General features: G+C 41.8%; 1 protein-coding gene across 2 annotated transcripts in view; it reads right to left on the bottom strand.

Moving 5' to 3' along the window:
• The window catches only part of kirrel1b (kirre like nephrin family adhesion molecule 1b), an 80,869-nt gene that overhangs the window by 34,143 nt on the left and 26,333 nt on the right, over positions 1-20,393 (bottom strand). For both annotated transcript variants that reach the window (XM_058636997.1, XM_058637005.1), the window contains exon 2: positions 363-512. In XM_058636997.1, coding sequence (XP_058492980.1) covers positions 363-512 — 150 coding nt within the window. The remainder of the gene's footprint in view (positions 1-362; positions 513-20,393) is intronic.

Here is a 20,393-nt window from a genome sequence, read left to right as displayed (position 1 = left end):
TGTATTCTAATGTCGTACTCACACTAAGTCACTCTGGACGAGCGCGTCGGCTTAAAATGTAAATGTAAATGCGAATGCGAGGGATTTCCTCTAATTCAGCATGATATACAGGACTCATTTTCGTCCAGATTGTCACTCGCATGCCTCTTGGCTCTTAACACTCTCTGTACAGTCTTCATTCCCTTAACGTTAAAGAAATGCTGCACATTTCAGCCATAATGGCTTTTGTCAGGGTTCTTATAGTCAAAACTGAACTGAAAGCGTAGCGGAGTTATTCCTCTCCTTCTATTTCACGTTGATCCCTGCAGCTCGGCAAAGCCGCAGTCTTTTTTTTTTGTGTGATTTGTGTCCCCCGTCCTCACCTCGCAGACCCTCGCCGATGCCGAGGGCCAGGCCGTCCTTGGTCCACTGGACAATGCCGCTGTAGTTGAAGACCAAGCAGGACAACACCACGCGCTCTCCCAGCACCACCGACTGGTCCGACGGCTCCTGCGAGAAGCGGACGCACCACACTGCAGCAAAAGGGACAGAGAGGGAAATCGATTCTTTAAGTTCCTTTCACTGTGACCTGGCCATGAGCTGCCATCTTTTATTGCACTGTATTGAGCTACACAGTCCCTGTCCAGTCTTATCGACTCCTGCTTGTCCATATGGAGGCTGTTGGGGTGATTTGTTAAGTGTATTTAAACTTTATAAGCTGCTTTTATTGTCCCTTTTTCACGGTTTGTGTTTATTAAAAACGTGTGTTTATATGGAACCCTGTCTGTGAGTGAAATTCCTCTGAGGAGACAGTGAAGGTTTATATTTTCTTTTCCCTGTATGAGAGTTTTTGTAGAGTAAGGGTCTAAGGATGTAAGGGTCTAAGGATGTAAGGGTCTAAGGATAGTTGCATCTCACTTGCTGTAAAGCTCTTTGAGGCAAACCCTGTTTGTAATGTTGGGCTCTATAAATAAAATTGACGTCACTTGACTAGATTTTAGCACCTGTACACTGGCTGAATGAAGGATTAGATTAGATTTTATAAAACCTTATTATCATTATAATAATACTACTAATAAAACAATAATAATAATTATTATTTTATTACTAATAATACTAATAATAATAACAATAATAATAATATAATATTAATAATATAATAATATCAATAATATAATAATAATAATAATAATAATAATAATAAGTAAAATAATAATAATAACAATAATAATGTCAACATTAACATGTTATAAATATTTGAAGAGTCAAAAAAGCTAAACTGTAAAAATCTAAACTAATCTAATCCATCTCATATTGCCCGGCATTATGCGAATGCAGAGGGCCCCCAAGCCACCAGGGGGCCCTGAAGCTGCACGTTCTGGATAATCTGAGAAGAATTACAAATATCTGCCTTTGTACAATATGTGTTCATTTAATCCCTATATGCATAATAAAATACATGTAGGATATAAATACAATAGCTCTAATGATGATACCTGTCTGTTGTGTGTCAGACAGGTACAATAGGAATGACTGACAGCTACCAATCATTCCTGTTAGTAAGGACATTAATGGGAAAACAGCGTTATGGCATCAGAAAGAAATGGTCATAGTGGGGCAGAAAAACCTGAATATGTAAAGGTTTAAGAATCTCTCTCATCATAGTTTGGCAAACTAGGGGCCCCCAAACAGCATCTTGCATAGGGCCCCCACAAAGCCAGAAACGGCCATGCAACATTGCCATGCTGGACACAGGAAATTCTTTGTTTGGAGGCAACAGGACTGTATTTCAGAAGAGAATTTTACTTCTCAAAAAACCTGATCCTTCAGCAGTTTGATGGGATAAACACTACAAGCCTCCGCCGGTCGCTGATAGTACTCAGACTCAGGTCTGATAGTATTGCTTGTCACAGCCTGCTCTCAGATGAAGGGGACACAGCACGCAAATAACGTTCAGCTTAACCACAACTGCATTTTGTCTACTTCCTGTGGCGGCCGACCTTTGACCAAGCTTGGCACCATACACCGAAGAAAGAAGAAGATAAAACTGTGTGTCTCCACAGTCACCCTGGCTAAAGACGTGTGTGAACCTACATGGAAAACCGTGCTTTAAAAAGTTGTCGGACGGACCCGCTCTCATATTTCATTATTCGCCCATGACTAACGCACTCCATTACCTTAAAGCGAAAAGCTAACTACTACTCTGGTTAAATGGCTAGTTAAAAACTGTCAGCCAATTAGAGAATGATGGACCAAGAAAAAATTGCGATGCTTGAGCGAGCTCCCTGTAGCACAGTTCTCTGCACTCACTACAGTATTATTTTGGGCACATAAGTGAAAACAGAAAAGAAGACGGGAACCGTGGGTGTTTGCTTGATGTCACACAAACAGTAAAAAGAATGCGAGTCCGAGGAACACTAGACTGATGCAGAACCTCGTTTTAGTATGAATGGAACCATGGCTGTGTATGCACTCATACTTTCTGTGTTCTGAGCATTTTCATCTTCTACCGCTTTATCCTCCACGTGAGGCTCGCTGCATGGGGCCAATCCCAGCTGACATAGGGTGAAAAGTGGGGTACACCCTTGGACAGGTCGCCAGTCCATCGTGGGGCCACATAAAGACAAACAACCATCAACCTCACACCTACATTTAGAGTGTCCAATTTGTCTAATCCCCAAATCTGCATGTTTTTGGACTGTGGGAAGAAAACTGGATTGGAATTGGAGGCCCTTCTTCTTCCTTATAGAATCATATCTCTTGTTGTCTGTAGTTGAATTTTGCACATTTGTCATTTCTTTTTCTGTTTTCATCCTGCTCTGCTTTCTTAGGTTTTCCCTGGACTTTCAGTGAGGCTTTTTCTGTGTGTGTGTGTGTGTGTGTGTGTATTCCACTGCGTGGGTGCATATTTGTGTGTGTGCGTGTGCGTGCGTGAGATGTGTAGCCAGAACATCATTGCCGAGCTGTGATACAGCCTGCTCTTTTTCATCACACAGTACAAAGGATTTTGCTTACACACACACATTTCCTTCAGCAAAATAAGCCTTTTGGCTATTGCGGTGACACTAAAATACACGGATATAAAAAACCCACAAATGTGGCGCAGGCATACATTAATGCTCTTGCATAAAGAGAAAGTGTCAGGTGAGGAGGGGAGGAGGAGGAGGAGGAGGAGGGGAGGAGGAGGAGGCGGCACCAACACGCCGCTGTTTTCAGCCGTTTGCATCATCAGGTAAAATTGTTTCATATTCTGGGGAAAGTCTTGCAGGAAGGCTCGTTAATTAAAGTAGAGAAGGAGACTGCGGTGCCTTAGATGTCACACACACACACACACACACACACAGGCGTGCGCGTGTGCATACACAATATTCCTGTGCCCACATTTAACGTTTGATTTACACCCAATTTATGCACACACACCTCACTGAGTCACACGCACACACACACACACACTTCCACAGAGTTGAGTGTTTGTCTTCCCGCAGGCTACTCTGTTCTTGGATCATGGTTAAAGCAATTCTATTAGCTAATTAAGGCAAAAGCTGCTTAATAAAGAAGACCGTGGCTCCGGGGGACAAATCTCAGTTGGATTCAGCCACAAAAGGTGCAAACAACGGGGGGATTCACCAGTTAGACAGCAGGATTATACGTCCTGTCATCTTATTTGTACAGGAGGAGGCTCCTTTTGTGGAAGTCACAAACATCTCTTCCTGTGAATTCTGAATCAGGAAAGTGAGGGCAGCGATTGTGAACGCAAAGAAAAACTCTTTACTGCTGTTGTACTCCATTCTAACTGGTAAAAATCTCAGTTTAATCGCAGGCCTGGTGGATTTTTGATTTCACAAAAAGTCTCAATAAACCAGAACTAACCATCAGTCTCTTTAACCCTTAGTGCTCACGCGGTACGGATCTGCGCACCCTTGGTAAATTGCCGTGGGAATAATACACAATTCCTTATGGACATCCTGGAGGGGGGGTTATAGGCCACATATTGAGGCTTTAAAAAATTTCTTTTTTTTCTTTTGTCTTCTTATGTGTTGTTGAGACAAAGTTATGATTCATTTCATATCGCATTTTAAGTAGTGATATAAAGTAGCAATAATTGTGCAGAAGTCACAAAAATGTACCTTTTTGTTTATAAAAACGAGCCAAGTGAACTTTGAACTCTGATGTGTTTCTAAATTTCACAAATTCCATTGGATTTTAAACATTGTGAGTACTTTTTGCTCGGGAGTGTTTGTTACGACAGAGTATTAGGGCCACATTGAGAAAAAGAAATTCACAGACTTCGAGAATAAAGTCTTAATTTACGAGAATAAAGTCTTAATTTACCAGAATAAAGTAAATAATAAATAATATTCTAACTTGTTGTTTTAGAAGAGGAGAATTGTTAAAATGAGGGCTGTAGAGCATTTTGTGGAATTGAGGAGGAAGAGGAAGATGAGAGAGAGAGGGAGAGGAGCTGCTGGGATGTGATATCCTGTTGACATGAGTGATTTACATGTGGGTCATGTCATGCATGATTTATGCAAAATTAACAGCTATTATAAGAGAGAGAGAGAGAGACGGAGCCCTCTTCCTCGTGTCTAACTCTGTACAACACAACACATGTTCTTCTGGGACACACTGTGGTGTGTGTGTGTGTGTACTTTTCTGACATAAGCACAGATCTTGTCAGGGCAGGTAATCCTCAAGGAAACCAAAACCTGGTCCTTGTGACGCAGAACCCTCGTTTGTGAGGGCTACAATTTGAACTGCGGTTTGGTTAAGGTTAGGAATGATTAGTAATGCTTTGTTTAGGCGGTTTCCTAATGAATGGGAGTCAATGCAGTGTCAAGAAGAGGAGCTGTGCATGTGTGTGTGTGTGTGTGTGCGTGCATGCATGCGTGCGTGCGTGTGTCAGTGTGGGAGAGGGAGTCAGAAAAAGGGAGAAAGAAATTGTGACAGAAAGACAAAAAGGAAAGGACTGAATATTTCTGCCTGTGTGTCATGATATTTGAGCATGTGTGTGTGTGTGTGTGTGTGTGTGTGTGTGGCCTGCAGCAGGGACTCTGATTGCGGAGGAGAGAGCTGCACTGACAGAGAACAGAGATGTAATTAACCCTACGGGATACCCGCCGCCCTCCTCCCCCAACGCACACGCACTTCTTACTTCAGACGACATTACGTTGCCTCACCAATACTTTCCCAATCACAATCCTTAGCCTAAACCTTATTTAAACACAAAGTTAAACTTATGCCAACCTCAACATAGCGTACCCAACCCTTACAGCTGAAATTTACATTTGCTTTCCCAAAACGTGACAATGTCAGTAGTCTTGAACTCACCACACATTCCACATTCCACGTCCACAGTGAGTTCTTCTGATTTCACACTAAGATTAAAGGTCCACATTAGCCTTGTGCGCCGTGCACGCATATAGCGTCCTACCTCGAGCATTACAAGCTTGGTCGTATAATCCCCCCTGTCAAATTTAAAATCGTATAACCCGATTCCACTTATAAAAAAACTGTTTCATTCTGGTTTTAAATGGGTTTGTCACTGCAGGGCACGCAGGTTTTTATAGGCTTTGGATCTAACTGGAATCAGTGAGACTGTAAGAACCAGGTGAACATGCGCATTCTTTTTTCCAGCTGCTCTATTTTTGCACCATTTCTGACACCGACCTCTGACCTTTAGCACAGCTATAAAGGTTGGAGCCATTGAAAACTTTGCACAGTGCTCATTATCATTTATTTCATCAACTGGATCGCCGGAACCATTCCCTGAGACCTTTTGGTTAAATAAAGATTAGATAAATACATCAAATGCACAGTCAAAACACACCTGGTCACACATTTTGGCCTGTTCATGAACTTCCTACAAGCTAAAGCCCTGAAAGCACTTTTAGTTTTTCCATTGTGGTCTACTGTAAAAATGTAGTGGTCTAAAATGGCAGCTGACAATTCATAGAGTTATTTTTTAACTTTGATTTCTGCCAAATGAATAATTATTTACTAAGTTTTTCACACTGGACCTTTAAGTCCTCCACTAGTGCTTTCAGACAGACACGGTTCTGGTTCTGGTTCTGTTCTAGAGACTCAGAACCTTGGTGCTTTCTGGCGAACCAACCCACATTCACACCAGTTTAAGAGGAACCAAAGTGGGAGGCCATTCCATCAGCCGTTTCATTGTTTCTTTCTCACCCCTCTTTTTCCCAGCATCTCTATTATTTCCCATCTCTTCATAGATCTTTGAAGAACTAATTGTTCATATTTCTCCATTATTCCCATTTCCTCACATGACCCGTCTCCTTCCTCCCGTCTTTCCTTTCCTCTGCCTGTTTCCTGTGTCTCTCTCAGCCTCTTCCTCCTCCTTCTCCTCTCTCGTCTTCTCTCCGCCGCTCCACCTCTCTGCATTATTACCCTGAGGGATGATGTTAGGTATATCTTCTCTTCCTCTTTCTCTGTGTCATTGCATAATGCACCCATTGGTACAATAGACAGAGCTTCACAATTACAACCTTAGTGTCCAAACATATTATCCTTAATATCTTTATGGTTTTTTTTTTTTATTTCAATATCCTTAATAGCTCTATTTTTTTGCCATCAGGCTTCTTTATTCAACATCTTTAAAGGTCCGACTCAATTCATTTATTCTTTTAACTTTTAAGTAAAGTACACACATCTCACTGTATTGTAAGAAATTCTACATGTTCTATTATGCATGAGCTGAAGTACGATGATTCAGTAAAAAACATGGTGGAGCTAAACACGCTGAATTCACGAGGATTCAATTATGACTGAAATCATGACATTTGATTGTTTTTGTGAGATTATTTTATTCTCCCAATGCTTCATTCATGAGCTTCTTCAGTCTTTGCCCCTCAGACAAATGGCTGTTGGTTAGAGAATCAATATCAGGGCCAGGTTTGTTCCGGGGGTTGTTATAGCCATCAGCGATGATTTGAGCTGTATGACACCAGTGAACATTGCCCCCTGAACCAAATTAACCTACAAGAGTGACAGCTATGACATGTTTATTTTATACTTCCTTTCGGTTCTTATGTGCGGCGATGTTTTTGCTGCAATACGACCAAGACGTACGCTCTGTGCTCTTCTGTGGTTTGTACGCACTGGTCACTGGTCACCTCTTTTTCTTACAGTCCTGTTCAGTAGAATGAATTTTAAATCTCATTTATGAAGCAATTTAATTCAAATACATCTCTTTTCAAGAAGAAGAAAAAGTATGTTGCTCAGAAAAAAAACTATTATGACTGAGAGTGAGGCCAGTGCTGAGCGACCTTTATCTTTCAAAAATAAAAGCAATATTTCTAAAATTTCAACAAAGCATGATTGCTATTTGCAGGTGTTTTGCGGTTTCTCGTAAAATCTCGTCCCGTGAGACGATGGCCGAAAAGCCGACGAAGGCAGAGGGTGAACCCCACGTCATGTCCGGTGAACCGGTGACATGTAAAGTCTTTTCATGACACTTTTGCTTTTATTGACCATTTTCTGCACTTACAAGCTTCATATTGTAATACTGCTCATTCAGATCACATGTTCGCCTCTCATGTTGAAGTTTAACTTAATATAAAAGAAAAGCTGGTGTCCATTTTAACTTCCTTCGCTTCAAAGCGGCGAGTTCTCTCAATTTAATACATGTGGTCACAGTGTGGACTGAAGAATGCCTCCACTGTTTGAGCCAAAGGACCTCCAATATGGCCGCCAGAGGCCAAATACAATTTCCTGTGAGAAAATCATTCCTGTGCAGGAATGAAAAGACAGTTTGTTAGGATTGTAACCCTAAACTGCAGCCTGGAGCTGTCACCCCTGCTAACCCCCACCCCTAAAAAGTGCCACGCTGACCCTACCCCTGTATTCTGGCTTTGCCTCCAGGCTACAGCTCGCTCCCATTACAGCTACCACACACAGTGTGTGTGTGTGTGCGAGACAGAGAGAGAATGTGAGTGTGCACGTGTGAATATTGTCCGTGTTTACACGCATGCCTGAGCACATATCTGTCAATGCTGTGTATGTGGACGCTGAGTGCATACATTTGACATTTTTGAAAAGGCAGCAAAGGGCAAAGTGGAGATGGAAGAATATGTGTGTGTGTGTGTGTGTGTGTGGTAGAAAAAGAAAAACATGAAAGGAAAGGAGACACAGAAGGATGTTCCTGTCTTCATTTTATAATCGTGCCCCAAAAAAGTTTGAACATTCACTTACAGCAGGATTGTTTGTATTCTCTAAAAATGGTTTACAAAATGGGTTTCAAAGTCGTGAGTAGTCATAACTGTGCAGAACTCACAAAACAGAACGTTTTTATTTTATTTTTGTGAACTTTGAACTGTGATGTATTTCCAAATTTCACAAATTCAATCCAATTTATAAAACTTTTTGTGTTTTTATAAAAAAAAATCAGATTACCTATAAGTTTTGCTGAACAAAAAGGATATTAGACACTCTATATTGCACATTCTTGTATGTTTTAACATACTAATGGAAAAAAGCAGCCTAAATGCTCTGTGTTCTAAGGGTTAAGGTTCATATGTTTGTTCTTGGTGTCTCGGGACCTCAGAGAATGCATTGTAAATTGTAGTAAACCAAAGAAAACACCAGGCTAACAATGATTCCATGCACACAGACGCCAACGATCCCCTCTTTGACTACAAATGTGACAGAATTAGAGCAAAGAGCAAAGTCTCCACACAGGTCTTTCTTAAGTGGACTCATCATGTTTTCATGGATCTGAATCCTGGTTCAACCTGGATCCCACAAACCCACATGAGGATTTTCTTTGGATTGCCAAGTAAATTTGCATTCTGTTCAAAATAACATTAGTTGTTACAAAAATGTCAGTAAAAAAAATAATATATAAATCAGGAATGTTGTATAACGCACAAAATATGCTAATGTGATTTAAATTGCAAATTGGGTTGCGGTGGATTATATATTTGTGTTTTTTTTTGTTTTTTTTTAAAGAAAATGGGTCCCCATACAATAAAGGGAAATACTAGGCTACGTAGGTTGCCTTTATGTGAGCTTGATTCTCTCTGCATAGCCGTCTTTTGACATGGATTCTAGAAAAGCTCACAAATGACAAAAGCAGCAGGAAATCGTGCAGACAGCAGGGAAACTTCTGGGACACTCAGGTGAGGTGTGGTCCCCGGGTCAAACATGAGGTAGTATACACTCCGCCACTCACTGTGCGTTCAAAATATGGGGGAACTTGCTTTTTCTGGAAACTTGAGCACATGTTGGACATTCCGTAGGCTGGACACATACGGAAGCTAGACCTGCCTGTTACCCAGTATTAGTTGGATAATTGGCCTCAGAGGACAAGCAGCATGCAACACATACATGAGCATCCAATCCTTACACAACAAAAAAACAGAGGTCTGCATCTAATCTGTGTTTAAAAAACAAACAAACAAACAAAAAGGCTTTTGTGAAAGCAGCCTCTTCATCATATTTCACTGTCTGACAGGAATTTGAATGATACAACTCCATCAGCGCAGCTCCTCCTCCTTCTACGCCCACTGATAAATGAGACGGTGCAAGCGGGGGAATATTGTTGGCATGAAAGAATGAAAAAGTGAAGTTAAATGCTGTGTGTGCACATGCAAACAGCGTTTAAAAGGTAGAACAGTCTAGATTCAATCATTCTAAATGGACCACGAGACGCTGACCCCTGCTGCTAATGCTCAGGTTGGGGGTTGTTTCTGGGCGTGTGTGTTTATGTCCTTTCAGCCAATAACAGTGAGGGGGCGGGACGAGATTATGGCACTTAAGAAGCGTGAGTTTAGTCGGACAAAAGCGGTTTCAAAACCAGAGGATGGAGAGGAAGAGTGACGTGGAGGTGGCCTTTTTTGTGTGCGACAGATTAGTGGTTGCAGTTAGCCTACACTCCAGCTTTAATGCATCCTTGCTTTTTACTGGATTTGTTCAAAAAGAATTTGCAGTTGCTAATTTGTTATGAAATATTACATTTAGGAATGGAGTGGCGGCAAAAGTCTCACCATTTGGGGCGAGGGGGACCTAACTTCACTTTTAATGATCCCAAGCACATTTAATCTGCATATATGGAGCTCAGATGTGAAATGTGTTCAAATAAATACATGGAAAAATGGAAAGATTTCTGGCTTTGATCCAAAATAAGATTTGAAATCTCCTTTTTTGTTCCCACAGGGTGTTGGTCGTCTTTGCTCCTCAAACCACAGCAGTTCAACAAATACATTTATGTAATCCTGTTAGCTCCTTTAATGCGTCTTTGAAGTCACGGAAATCAGTTTGAATCTGTCGTGAACGTCAACTGTGCGCTTAAAAAAGAAGAAGAAGAAGTCTAACTTGTCTCTTGGATGCGTCTCTGTCTCTCTGATGCACAGAAAGTAAAAAAAAAGTCTGCTGTGTTTTCTGTGACAGTACAAACGCGCGCGTCCCTCCGGTCATTTACAACCAAAGTTCAGATCACAGTGACCCGTTTTATTCTGATCAGCTGTCAGGGGGTGACTGCATCATTCCTATGGGATGATATGTTTGCTGTTGCCGGGTTTATTTTGATGTTGGAGGAACATCGTTCATGTAACATGTAATGCCCCCGAAGCATTCGAGTGACAGAGACGAACATGAGAGCAGACAGAGACAGGGAGAGAGACAGACACAGAGGGACAGACATGGAGATCATAACTTTGTCGCTGTGTGTTATGGTGCACTCAGTATTTGCTGTTAACAGCAGCTCTGTGATTTCCCAGTGTCCCCCTCTACGCCAAACACCGCTTTTATTTTCCCTTACAAACGTTTGGAGCAGAACACAGGAGCAGCGTGACGCCCACCACACACACACACACACACAAACAAACCCATTCTGTGTAGATGCAGAAACACACAAACAAGGACACGTTGAATACAGCTATACAACTAACCGGTGTGCCGTGTACACACTCGCTGCACAAATGACACACACTGCACTCAATTACTCCCATAAAATGTGCAACACAGCCTGAAGGAACACAAACCTGCAAAACTCAAATTTTCACCCTCGCTTGGGGACATAAAAAAAAAAGACCCTTTATTTATTTATTTACCCCGAAATTCAGTCTTTTCAGGAAAATGAACGTTCATCATGCTAAAGTATAGCAGCTCAATTTTAATTCCTCGCTTTAGTGGCAAGAGGGGGAAATGACAATGCTAATCACAGTGTTGATCAACACTGTGACTGACACCGAACAGCCTGACAGTTGTGTTCATGTCCACACAGTCACAGGGATGGACAGTGTGAAGCAGATGGATCCACAGTGTGACTAAAATCATGTGCCATTCATCGCGAGCGCGGTTAGTAAAGATGGGCCTGAGGGAACGCGCTAACAGGCTTCCATTCAAGCCGCAGTTTTGATCTTTTGTCCTGCTGTAAGCTCCGGCAAAAGAATGCATGCACTGCCTTGTGTGCACTTTGATATAAGTTGTGAATGAGGAAATGAAACAGTTTGTCTGACAGCTCCGTCTCGTTTTGTGCAGGAGGTGAATAAAGCGGGTGAGGATGGCACAGAAAGTTCCCACAGTAGCTGACTCAGAGTTAAAATCTGCACTGGAAACTGAACTGCATTTATTCTAAAACACTTCATATGAAAGTTAAATGCAGCACTCGGGGTACAGTGTGCAAGTTTGAAGAAAAGCTTGCGATAAAAGCGTCCACTTGACAAAATACAACCACAGTCCTGTCCTCAAAACACTGGGAGTCATTGTCTGCGGAACGGAGTTCTGGCTTCACTTTCTATGCAAATTTGCTCGCTAACTTCTGACTATGGGCTGTGCTTCAGTGGTGTATGTCTCTCTGACGCGAGAGCAGGATACAGGCAGGTAGGTGACCGTATATATTGATGCTATCAGGATGTGCACGGCATTTAAACAAAGATAAAAGACACAAAAGGTGTTTCAGAAAGGAAATCACAAACCCAAGCTTTAACTGTGATGTGCTCTATGCCAGGAATCACATTTCCCTTTATTTCCCTTTGCATCTGAGGATGTTTCCTGTCACACAGTCTTGACATGAAACTTTCCATGTTCCAAGATATCAGAAATCAAGCAGCAAACTTTGTCAATAATGGAAAAATTGCCAAAAATCCCATTTTCATAGACTTATCTCTTACATTGTCTCTATTGTTAGGTTCATAATCTGATTGTACAAATGCATATCTGCTACAATTACGTGATTATTTCCTCCCTGGTTCTTTCACTGACAAAACAAATGCATTAGTGACGCATGCGTGCGTATGGAAGTGACGCGTGGAAGTGACACGTGTGTAAACTGTGATGTTTTTAACGTGGAGACCATTTGCATCTGTGCTCATATGGGTTTTCGGTGAATGGGCCCCCGGTTCTGGGCTTATTTATTCTCTCCATTACGCACCGAGCCACAGATAATGAAGTTGCAGCTTTGTAAAGGAGAGTGTGGTCTAATCTTCGCTGACTGAACTGCCGTCGACCTGATTATGCCGTGCACTTCAAACAACTGGCTTGTGTTAGTTTGATTCCGTTCTGTGGAAAATAAAAAAGGCGGGGGGGGTTGGCGACGACAGACGAGCACTGTGTGCACATGTTCCCCGGCACACACACACACACACACACAGAGAGAGACAGCAAATCCTCCCCTCCTATCTGCCTTTCCCTACAGCTCTCGCTCAGTCTCTGTAATTGACTTCAGCATTCTCACATTTCATTTCATCTCTTATTTCAGTTTTATTTCCCCCCACTTTTTTAATGATTCTCTGTCTTCAATTATTCATCCATCTCTCTTTCTCTGTCTGACCCCCCCCCCCCCCATCTAGTCTTGGTGATGTTTAATTCACCTCTTCATTTGGAGCAGGTAGTGAGTGGGAGGTGGGGGGTCGGCTGCTGTGGGCTTTTAATTGGTTTTTTAAGAGTGGTGAGTACACACACACACGCACACACACACACGCACACACACACACACACACGCCTCCCCTCGTTGCTGTTAAGAGCACACTGTACATGTCGGCAAGCATTAACATCACCAAATGAGCACAGAGTGAAAAATCATTTCAGAGATGCAGGGCAATTGTGTGTGTGTGTGTGTGTGTGTGTGTGTGTGTGTGTGCACGTTGATCCATCAGTGGACCTCACAACACAGTGGCCCATGCATGTTTCTTTGAAAACATTACCCACACATCATTTGGTTTAAAAGGTCCAGGGAGTAAAATTTAGATTCTACTCTATGTTACGCATAAGTATGTTTTTTTTTTTTTTTAAAAAGGTATCATCTTTTACAATATAAATACTCGTTTGGTTTCCATAGCCTTAGATGGGCTTTGAAATGGACCTCAGGTAAGGGTCTTGTTTTATGAAGGCTGCCAATTTGAGCCGCTGTATTTCTACAGTAGCCCAAGAGGAAAAACCGGCCAGAGTGTGTGTTTTTGCATTATGAATAGAATCAGAAACAAAGAAAAATATCTCTGCCCCAGTGGCTGTTGCTGGTCAGTTATTTATACATAAATTCTGCACATGAACAACTAGGAAAAGGAAACGTGATAATTATGTAAAGCTGAAATGCTATAATAGTTTTTATTTACAGTGTAAATGGTCTATATCGCCGACCAGCTGTTTTTCTACAGACCTCCCTCACAAAAATCACAGGACTGAGGCAGAAAAGGCTTCACTGGCTCCGCCTTTAGACAGTTCCTCCAATCATCGCACAGAAGCCCAGCGCCCGTGCCTGCCCACTGACTCCCAGAGAAGCTGAGCTTCCGTGGAAGTGACGTTTTGTCCAATCATCGCTGAGTTCAGTGAAAAAAAATTTTATATACACGTTTATCAGTGAAATGTAGCTGATGCTGATGCCGAACATCTGTAAACAAACCTTCTCCAAAACCACCAACTCCTGTTCTCTCGGAGCACTTTTCTACATTTTGGATTTCGACCTCCGCGGCAGTTCTCCAACACCATGAGCTTTTTGGTCAGACAATGGACACTTATTTCCCAGTCTGTTTGACTGTGTTTTTCACCTCAAATGAATCAAGTATCAAACCTCCATACTCCACGGGCTGCTTCTAAATCCCTTATGTGAGAAGATGTTTTTATTTCTACATTTTTGATTCTCTCTGTTGGACATTGGGCTTCAGAAATGAATACAGCTCACATGGATCAAACCTACAAACCTTAAGCTACCAGAAAATCCACTTGGTCTCCGAGCTATCTCGCCAATAAAAGTTTCTCCATTTCTTAAAGGGTGTCTTTTTTTTTTTTTTTTCTGATGAGAGACTTCAAAGAACAATAAGTTTGTTTGAGGATCAAATCCACAAACTCAGCTTTGTAAACGTTTTCTTCTACACTGGGCCACCATGACCTTCCACAGGAGGTCCACACTTATTTCTTTTGTCAGGATCAAAAGCTCAGAGAAGACAGTGGAATGGTCCTTAACCTGCGCTTATTGCAGGAAATGGTTCCTCCAGCCCTGCTGCTTCATGGTGGCCGTCTGGTTCAAAATGAGAAGTTTGAGTGGTTAAGTCGTCATGTCCATTTCTTTTTTTTTTTACGGTATTTAATATGTTTCCACCCACACTGAAAGAATTGGGGGCCGGGAAAGTGTGTGCCGAGGGATTCTGTGCTTTGAGCTGTTTGGACTAATTATACTCTTCAGAATTTTTGCTGTATTTACCATCCATCTCCCCTCATGTATTATTTATCCATATAAGATAAGCTATCTTCTGTGAGCCGGCATCATCTTAGAAACTAGAGATCAGTAGAGATGTTTAAACCATAATTTGTGTCAGGTTAGTTGAGTCAAGATTCCGAATCGTGTGGATATTAATGTAAATCAGTGTTAAACGCGATCACGTCCAGTCTCTTCATTTTCGCCCGTGAAGTGTGCAGAGGCCTCTCGGGTGGAGCTGGAAGTCGAGTGCTCGGAAGATCTGAGGTTTGGGCGAATGAGTGCAGACTCAAAAGTCTCTGAGTGACGCGGCTCACATGTTATAAATTTTAAGGTTGTGGCTTCAAGCTTCACTTAACGCAGTAGACTGTGAAGTCTGACTTCCTGTGAACTGACACAAAAGGTCACCGCTTAAAACAGTCTTCAGGAAGGAAGCCCAAAGAGTCGGAGACATGTGCGACGTTTAGAAGTCAAAGGTCTGATCACTGCGATGAAAACACACACTGACCTTTATTAATCATTTAGGTGGATTTTGTCACTCCACACTATGACACTACATTTGTTTAAAACCCAATATTGTGACGGCAGAAAACAATATGAAGTCATTTGAAAAAGAAACATGTTTAAACCTCAAATACAATGGACTACAAGTTTATTTAGAATCAACTAAATCCGCATGTGGTTCTATATTAGCTCCCCTGACTTATCCGGGGATTGTGAATAAGGCTGAAAGATTTGGGGGAAAATACCAGATTTTTCTGGCAGATATATAAGCGATTTAAATGACGACATGAAAAGCTTCATTTTAACATTCACTGTGTAGTAGACTTATTTACCAGTATTACCACATGACACATGTGTCGTTAGGATGAGAACTTTTCAAGAGTGTGTTTACATAAAAAAATGATAAAAATCCGATCTTATTTGGAACAAGACAACAATTTGGTTTTGTAAACACATTACCACGGCTAAAATCAAACTAGTCTTAGTCGGACTAACATACCGATTCATAGTCCAATTACTCCTGCATGTATACAAGTGCAGTGATGAATGTCAACGTGTGTTTTCTCACAGTTTCTATATTTTACGAGGACCAACTGGAAACTGTACAGTGAGTGAAAAACATTTTGGGTAAACGGTGGACTCTGGTCAGGTCCTCACTGTTCAAAGAAAGCTGAAGCCTCGGTTTGTGGATGAAGTTGGATTATTTAGGCTCGGATTGAAGTTAGATCACGAGAGAAAAGGATCGTCGACGAGAGTCTTTACAAGAAAAGAATAACATTCAGAAAGAAATTTAGAGAAGAGCGAGTCTAGCACTTATTAAAATTGCAGTGCAGAATACCTGACAAGCACTTTTACAGCAGGTCTTTAATGGAAGGAAAATATATCCTTATTTTTTAATAATGATTCTTGTCTCCGACTCAAACATTGACACATTTTTTTCACTCTTTCTTTCGCCAGAAACAGACAGCCTTGAGCTATTATCACTTCATGAAGCAATAATAGCTGATTTGTCTGCAAACAGTTGCCTTCTTACACAAAGTCAGCAGACTGAGCTGCATTAGCATTTATCAGAGCGCTGACAATTTTGGCATTCACTTTCCTTTTGGCTTTGTTTTGGTCTGCAAACAACAGTAGGATTGTCAGAGCGTTTTTGTTTTTTTTTTCCTATAAACAGCTGCTTATTTCTACTGCAAGTTGAGGGGACTCAGTGAAGCAGGCACATTTTATAAATGTGCTGGAGAGCTAAACTAAAAGGTGCCGCTGTAAAACGCTGATGTAGACCTGCAGGGTTGTGTGATTTTCTGTGAGTTCAGCAATGTGAGCAACCTATTTTTTCTCCTTCTTCTTCTTCTTCTTTTTAAAAAAAAACAAACTTATGATTAAATTATATAATTTGAGTTTCAATTTGCAACATTCGTCCTTAAAAGTCGTCCATCAACAAATATAATCTATGAAAATGTAGTCGAGTACCGAGTTGCCGACACACCTCCTGTGTTCTCTCCTTTCCACCCACCTTTCCGTCACACTTCTCTCAACTGAAGGTATTGAGACATTGTTTTTTACTATTTCACCACAAATGAGACAGGGAAGCTGAGCCGGAAAAAAAGGGGAATTTCAGGGGGAAAGGAAATGTACTAATGGTGTTAAAGTAAAATGTGTGGGTTAAGCAGAGCCTACAAGTACTTACAAGACAGTAGCAAGTGAAAGACTCACACTTTAATGATGGTAAGTATCTCATGTGTGTGTGTGTGTGTGTGTGTGCTTCTCCACATTCCCAGACAACTCTGCAGCCACATCATTAGCCACATCCTCTGACTCCAACCTGGATGTCGGATCAGAGGAATGGAACTAAGTCGAGAGCAGATTAGTCATTATCCAAATAACGACCTTGCTCAGCAGTGGCTGTAAGGTTTCCCCTTCAATAAGAATCGGTGATGTGAACTCCGCTGAGGCAGAGGAGATGAGATTCTGCTGTGAAGTTAGAAAAAAAAAAAGAAAAAGGGAGGAAAGAAATAGCATTGCTGTAGCACCATGAACAAGAGGGGCAGAATTGCTCAGCGGTGAACAGGGACGAGGAAACGCTTTAGTCTTAATGATGAGAAAAGAGAAAATCTGAGTTTCTGCTGCCACACGAATGTTCATGTGGTTTTATCTAATCGCTATTAAGTTACAGTGAGTTTCCAGTGGGTTGCTGCAGTGATGCAGCAGGAACAAGAGCAGGGCTGCCGTCCAAGAGCTAAAACAAAAGAGAATGTAAATGTCAACCTTTTTCTTTTTTAACACTCACTCGAGCTGGAAAATAAGAAAAGGTCTGCAGGTTAAGGAACCGTTTGGAGAGATGTTCCGTGTAAACCACGACCTTCCACTGGAGAAGCAAAAAAAAAAGAAGTACATGTTGTTTCCCCTCAAGTGCAGCTACATGGTCAGTGGTTCACACTATGCAAATCGCAGTTCCTTGATTTCTATCTTGGAAACGAAAGCATGAAATATCACTTACACTACCCGACACGAAAGCACGATAACAAGTTTCCAAATAGAAATCTGTTCTTGAAAGTCCGTGAGGAAATTCAATTTATTTCCCGCAACGCTGCTGACAGAAACACACCTAATTTGCATTTTATTTTCTTCCCTGCATTTCAAAAATTCACTTAAAATTCCTTCCCCTCCCCACAGTGAGTGCCTGACATTTTTCTAGCCGTTCCTACGTTTCCTAATGCATAGATATAATAGAAGTGCACTGAGAGTGAGTGAAAGCTTGCCAAAGCTGAGCGTTGGAGTCGCTTTTTTTCTTCTTGTCAGAACTTCACAGCGCAGCAGCATTCAACATTCATCATATTTCCCTCTGATGTGAGTGCAAGACACCTCAGCTGCTACAGACTTTGAAGATCTGATCTTGGTACTGCAAATAATCTACGTAAAAAGGTGGAAGAATTGGCCTTTTCGTGTCTGCGTGTGCTGATCTGGAGTCTGTCACATACTGTAGGTTTGGAATCTGAAGTCTAGTGTGTGTATGCGTGTGCACTTCAGGTCAGGGGTCTCTGATGTCTAATTTAAGAGCAATGTGTTGTGGTAATATTTGAGCATTGTGGAACATTAAAGAGGTTTAGTTGATTGGCAGAAATTGTAAATAGTAGCCACATGTATGAGTATAAAGGCTCTACAATAAAAACCTCAGAACAGGTATTTCATGTCTACTTCAGGTGGTTGTCAGAATGTTCAGACCAGGTAACACCTGAGGAAAAAAATACTGAGATATTGTATATATATACTGTATGTATATATATATATATATATATATATATATGTATATTTCTGTATGTAAAGGGACTTAAGACTGCCTGCACTGCAAATCACTCAAAATATACAGTAGTTTAACGTATGAAGCACAAAGTGTGTCTGTTCAGGACGGAGAGATTCCGATCCGAATATGTTGGTACTTAACGAGTGAAAGATGAGACTCAACAATCAACCATTTTTCCTGCCATCCTGCTGATTTCAGCATTATTGTTATTCCACACAGAGTTTTTTACTGCACTGCATTTCCCCGAGATAATCCATCAGTCACACAGTGTCGAGGCGTCAAGACTCCATCAGGGGAGTTTGTCTCCAGGGGAGCGAGAGTCTCTGTGACCTGGTCATTAAGCTCAATCAAGTCTGGCTTTAACAAAATGCAATTTAAAAAAAAATGTGATCTGGGTAAAATTTGCTGCTGGGACAGAACTGATCTTTAGATCTGGTTGGATAAAAAAATAAAAAAATCGCCATTCTCTCTCACACACACACACACACACTCTCTCTGTGTGCACAGCTGCAGCCTCTCAGAGCAAAGACACTGACAGATTGACGGCACTCAAACTGCAGCACAGATTTCCTGTGTGGATGAAGATTTACTTTCTGTTGATGAAATTTAAGTTTCGAGTGGGTGGAATATTTTTACTGCTCTGAAAGCATGAACCCACTAAAGTTTTCATGAGATACAGTTTTCAGTTTGCGGTCAGGAAATGCCACGGACGAGCACGAGTGGAGCGAGTAACACTATTCTGTTTCGATCGAATCTTTTTCTTTCTTTAAACGTTTTGTAATTTTTCTATAGACGTAGCCAGTCAAGGCTGTCTGTACTGCACACAGACGACACTGGAGATCCCTGAACATCAGCTCATGAGTCACCACCGTCTGCTGACTGTCGGCAGCACTTCTTTACAGCTACTGTACAAATGTTTGGGGTCAAGGAACCTGGGACACAAACGGCGAGGGACTGTCGCTCCGTCCGTCTCCCTGTCTGTCTGTCTCCCTGTCTGTCTGTCTGTTTGTTTGTTTGCTGTCTGATTTGATTTGTATCCAGCTTTGGATCGCTGCGTCTCCATCTCTGCGCGTCTTCCCCTTTTCCGCCACTGTCACTCTCTTTCCTGCTCATCCTTGGTTCAGTCTGTAGGCGTGTCTGTGGGTCCGTGTCAATCACACCGCGTCGCAGCTGTGTGTATGTGCGCGTCTTCATCTCGCCGTCTCTTTGCCCTCCTCCTCCTCCAGCTCATGTCTCCACTCCCTCATCTTTCCTCATTTCACTGTCAGTCTCTTTCAATCCATCTGTTTATCTCTTTATCCTGATCCTTTTAGGCTCATTTCTTTCTCCTCTAGATTGTGTCACTGCTTCACACACACACACACACACACACACACGCATGCATGCACACACACACACACACACACACCAGGCTGCCTTGCTTCTCTGAGGTCCTCAGGGGACATGTAAGTGGGACAAGGGGGAGAGAACAAACAGACCAAACTTCAATCTAGGCTTTTCACTCTTTCCTCCTCCTTCTACTTCTACGAACCCCCAAACCCCTAACACACTCCTCCTCCTCCTCTTCCTCCTCGACACACACACACACTCTCTTTCCTTTGCTCAGACCCAGCAGCCTGTTTGGCAGAGTCGGCTCATTTTCCAACACAACCGCTGGTACAAAAGCTGAAACTTGAAAATAAGCACACACAGTTAGACTCATGAGATCAAGGAAAAATAACCACGCAACCACACACACACACACACACAGATGAACGGATACTTCATCTCTGAAAGGACTAATTGGCTTGTTGACAGCGAAATATTTAAAATGAAGCATGAATTATAAAAAAAAGGACATTGATTGTATATTTGCCGCATGAATAAAAAATGAGCGCTGCATGTTTCTTGTTTGGGCTCTTCCTCCTTTTTCCCTGTCACTTGTGGAAAATGATAAATTGGAATAAACACACGCACGCGTTT

Source organism: Solea solea, chromosome 1 (genome assembly GCF_958295425.1).
Source record: "Solea solea chromosome 1, fSolSol10.1, whole genome shotgun sequence".
Taxonomy (NCBI): Eukaryota; Metazoa; Chordata; class Actinopteri; order Pleuronectiformes; family Soleidae; genus Solea; species Solea solea.
The sequence above is the reverse complement of the archived record's forward strand: the minus strand, read 5'-3'. Positions and strand labels throughout refer to the sequence as shown.